Source organism: Oncorhynchus nerka, unplaced genomic scaffold (genome assembly GCF_034236695.1).
Source record: "Oncorhynchus nerka isolate Pitt River unplaced genomic scaffold, Oner_Uvic_2.0 unplaced_scaffold_3578, whole genome shotgun sequence".
NCBI classification, from domain to species: Eukaryota; Metazoa; Chordata; class Actinopteri; order Salmoniformes; family Salmonidae; genus Oncorhynchus; species Oncorhynchus nerka.
Window position 1 is genome coordinate 13,835 of NW_027037716.1, and position 4,964 is coordinate 18,798.

The 4,964-nt window shown below is 46.4% G+C and overlaps 1 protein-coding gene across 1 annotated transcript; it reads left to right on the forward strand.

The window, feature by feature from the left end:
- Positions 1–330: 330 nt before the first annotated feature.
- Positions 331–3,777, forward strand: LOC135566721 (zinc finger FYVE domain-containing protein 26-like; the record flags this gene model as incomplete). The annotated part of the gene is made up of 3 exons (XM_065014352.1): positions 331–387; positions 2,900–3,050; positions 3,664–3,777. Coding segments are annotated over exons 1-3 (288 nt in total), but the record flags the coding sequence as incomplete, so codon positions are not given.
- Positions 3,778–4,964: the final 1,187 nt, after the last annotated feature.

The window sequence follows — 4,964 nt, forward strand, 5'->3', positions numbered from 1 at the left end:
TTCTATAAGATAATAAGATCTGAATCTGATTAGAAACAGAATAACCCTCTCCTCCCTCCGCCACTGTCCTCTCCTCTAACTCCTCCCAGCCATCCCTCCTCTCCTCCCACCACCCCTCCTCTCCTCTACTCCTCCCACCACCCCTCCTCTCCTCCCTCCCTGTCAGGACCATCGTCCGAGCGGCCATGACGTGAATCCGGTTCTTCACCCACGGTGTCGTGTCCTACGGCCATACAGCTGGGAGACCAGCGGAGATGGCTGGTTCGGGCCATAGCACCTCAGAACCTACCTTCAGGAGCAACAGGGAACACGTCCTGTGGCACATAACAGGAAGAAGAGCACCTCTAACTCCTTCAGAAAGAAGATGTCTTCTAGTGATGTGTCCAGGTGAGACTGCAACACATTTTCTTCAGGAAAAGTACCTTTTTACCTCACGTATATATACAGGTGGTGGTGACTAACCTCAGTTCCACAAAGACATGATGACCATACTGCAGCCATCTGTCCTTCCTGTGGGCCATAACTGAACCATTACATACTGCAGCCATCTGTCCTTCCTGTGGCCATAACTGAACCATTACATAGTGCAGCCATCTGTCCTTCCTGTGGCCATAACTGAACCATTACATAGTGCAGCCATCTGTCCTTCCTGTGGCCATAACTGAAGCATTACATACTGCAGCCATCTGTCCTTCCTGTGGCCATAACTGAACCATTACATAGTGCAGCCATCTGTCCTTCCTGTGGCCATAACTGAACCATTACATAGTGCAGCCATCTGTCCTTCCTGTGGCCATAACTGAACCATTACATAGTGCAGCCATCTGTCCTTCCTGTGGCTATATAAACCATAGCTGAACCATTACATACTGCAGCCATCTGTCCTTCCTGTGGCCATAACTGAACCATTACATAGTGCAGCCATCTGTCCTTCCTGTGGCCATAACTGAACCATTACATACTGCAGCCATCTGTCCTTCCTGTGGCCATAGCTGTCCTTCCTGTGGCTGGCAACCATTACATAGTGCAGCCATCTGTCCTTCCTGTGGCCATAACTGAACCATTACATACTGCAGCCATCTGTCCTTCCTGTGGCCATAACTGAACCATTACATACTGCAGCCATCTGTCCTTCCTGTGGCCATAACTGAACCATTACATACTGCATCCATCTGTCCTTCCTGTGGCCATAAACTGAACCATTACATAGTGCAGCCATCTGTCCTTCCTGTGGCCATAACTGAACCATTACATAGTGCAGCCATCTGTCCTTCCTGTGGCCATAACTGAACCATTACATACTGCAGCCATCTGTCCTTCCTGTGGCCATAACTGAACCATTACATAGTGCAGCCATCTGTCCTTCCTGTGGCCATAACTAACCATTACATAGTGCAGCCATCTGTCCTTCCTGTGGCCATAACTGAACCATTACATACTGCAGCCATCTGTCCTTCCTGTGGCCATAACTGAACCATTACATAGTGCAGCCATCTGTCCTTCCTGTGGCCATAACTGAACCATTACATAGTGCAGCCATCTGTCCTTCCTGTGGCCATAACTGAACCATTACATAGTGCAGCCATCTGTCCTTCCTGTGGCCATAACTGAACCATTACATAGTGCAGCCATCTGTCCTTCCTGTGGCCATAACTGAACCATTACATACTGCAGCCATCTGTCCTTCCTGTGGCCATAACTGAACCATTACATAGTGCAGCCATCTGTCCTTCCTGTGGCCATAACTGAACCATTACATACTGCAGCCATCTGTCCTTCCTGTGGCCATAGCTGAACCATTACATACTGCAGCCATCTGTCCTTCCTGTGGCCATAACTGAACCATTACATACTGCAGCCATCTGTCCTTCCTGTGGCCATAACTGAACCATTACATAGTGCAGCCATCTGTCCTTCCTGTGGCCATAACTGAACCATTACATACTGCAGCCATCTGTCCTTCCTGTGGCCATAACTGAACCATTACATACTGCAGCCATCTGTCCTTCCTGTGGCCATAACTGAACCATTACATACTGCATCCATCTGTCCTTCCTGTGGCCATAACTGAACCATTACATAGTGCATCCATCTGTCCTTCCTGTGGCCATAACTGAACCATTACATACTGCATCCATCTGAATAACTGAACCATTACATACTGCAGCCATCTGTCCTTCCTGTGGCCATAACTGAACCATTACATACCATCCATCTGTCCTTCCTGTGGCCATAACTGAACCATTACATACTGCAGCCATCTGTCCTTCCTGTGGCCATAACTGAACCATTACATACTGCAGCCATCTGTCCTTCCTGTGGCCATAACTGAACCATTACATACTGCATCCATCTGTCCTTCCTGTGGCCATAACTGAACCATTACATACTGCAGCCATCTGTCCTTCCTGTGGCCATAACTGAACCATTACATACTGCAGCCATCTGTCCTTCCTGTGGCCATAACTGAACCATTACATACTGCATCCATCTGTCCTTCCTGTGGCCATAACTGAACCATTACATACTGCATCCATCTGTCCTTCCTGTGGCCATAACTGAACCATTACATCTGCAGCCATCTGTCCTTCCTGTGCCAACCTGTACCCCCTCCATTACATTGATCTCGGTAAATCGGTACCCTGTATATTGATATATATATATATATATAGCCTCGTTATTGTTATTTTATTGTTTGTTTTTTTATTATATTTTTTTACTTTAGTTTATTTACTAAATATATATTTATTGAACTGCATTGTTGGTTAAGGGCTTGTAAAGTAAGCATGTGTGACCATAACTGATTTAATTGCGTAGTGCAGCCATCTCTCCTGGGCAGTGAGGCTTTAGTGTGGCAGCTATCATGTGACATTTCCCCCTTTTGGTTTTCCTGAACCAGACACATGAACACGATAGAGCTCCAGCTGGAGGTGACTCGGTTCCTGCATCACTGTGAAACATCCAGCTCCGCCCCCACCTCCTCTGCCTCCTCCAGCACTCCTCCCACTCTGTTCGGCCCCAGCTCTATGAAGATCGATGTAGCCTGCAAGGTGAGCCCCCCCGCAAAGCTTCTCAAAGATAGGGAATAGTGCACTAGATGGAGAGTTAGGGCACTAGATGGAGAGTTAGGGCACTAGGCGGGGCGTTAGTGCACTAGACGGGGCGTTAGGGCACTAGACGGGGAGTTAGGGCACTAGACGGGGAGTTAGGGCACTAGACGGGGCGTTAGGGCACTAGACGGAGAGTTAGGGCACTAGATGGAGAGTTAGGGCACTAGACAGGGCGTTAGGGCACTAGACGGGGAGTTAGGGCACTCAACGGGGCGTTAGGGCACTAGGCGAGGCGTTAGGGCACTAGACGGGACGTTAGGGCACTAGACTGGGGCGTTAGGGCACTAGACGGGGGCGTTAGGGCACTAGACGGGGGAGTTAGGGCACTAGACGGGGAGTATAGCGTGTCACTTGGGCCATAAAACAGAATGGTAGCTAGAGTTAGGGCACTAGATGGAGAGTTAGGGCACTAGAGCGTGTCACTTGGGCCATAAAACAGAATGGTAGTGTCTTAAGTACTAAGTGCTGTTAACAGATCGTATTGATGTCGTTAACCGATACTGAATCATATGGGGTGACATCTGACATCTGTGTCATTGCATTTACATTGCAGGTGATGTTGGGAGGAAAGAACATCGAAGAGGGGTTTGGTATCGCATACCGAGTCATACAGGTAAGAGACCGTATTCACACTGATTTCCTGTATGGTGACCCAGGAAGTAGTCAGGTGGATACGTCTGGAATTTCCTTACTTAGAAAATACCTCGACTTTAAAGTCAAGAAATAACTGAAACGTTATGTTGGCAACTACCTGTTATGGCAAATACTAGATATAGAGACCAAACACAGAGGACCATGGACCAAGGAAGTGTCGACTAGAATGAGTTTAGACAAACAAGAGTTCCAACTAACTGTCGACTAGAATGAGTTTAGACAAACAAGAGGACCAAGTAACTGACAACTAGAATGAGTTTAGACAAACAAGAGGACCAAGTAACTGACAACTAGAATGAGTTTAGACAAACAAGAGGACCAAGTAACTGACAACTAGAATGAGTTTAGACAAACAAGAGGACCAAGTAAGTGTCGACTCGACTAGAATGAGTTTAGACAAACAAGAGGACCAAGAATGAGTTTAGACAAACAAGAGGACCAAGTAACTGATGACTAGAATGAGTTTAGACAAACAAGAGGACCAAGTAACTGACGACTAGAATGAGTTTAGACAAACAAGAGGACCAAGTAACTGACGACTAGAATGAGTTTAGACAAACAAGAGGACCAAGGAAGTGTCGACTGGACTAGAATGAGTTTAGACAAACAAGAGGACCAAGTAACTGACGACTAGAATGAGTTTAGACAAACAAGAGGACCAAGTAACTGACGACTAGAATGAGTTTAGACAAACAAGAGGACCAAGTAACTGACGACTCGACTAGAATGAGTTTAGACAAACAAGAGGACCAAGTAACTGACGACTAGAATGAGTTTAGACAAACAAGAGGACCAAGTAACTGACGACTAGAATGAGTTTAGACAAAGTAACTGTCGACTCGACTAGAATGAATTTAGACAAACAAGAGGACCAAGTAACTGTCGACTCGACTAGAATGAGTTTAGACAAACAAGAGGACCAAGTGACTGACGACTCGACTAGAATGAGTTTAGACAAACAAGAGGACCAAGTAACTGAGGACTCGTCTAGAATGAGTTTAGACAAACAAGAGGACCAAGTAACTGACGACTGGACTAGAATGAGTTTAGACAAACAAGAGGACCAAGTAACTGACGACTGGACTAGAATGAGTTTAGACAAACAAGAGGACCAAGTAACTGACGACTGGACTAGAATGAGTTTAGACAAACAAGAGGACCAAGTAACTGACGACTAGAATGAGTTTAGACAAACAAGAG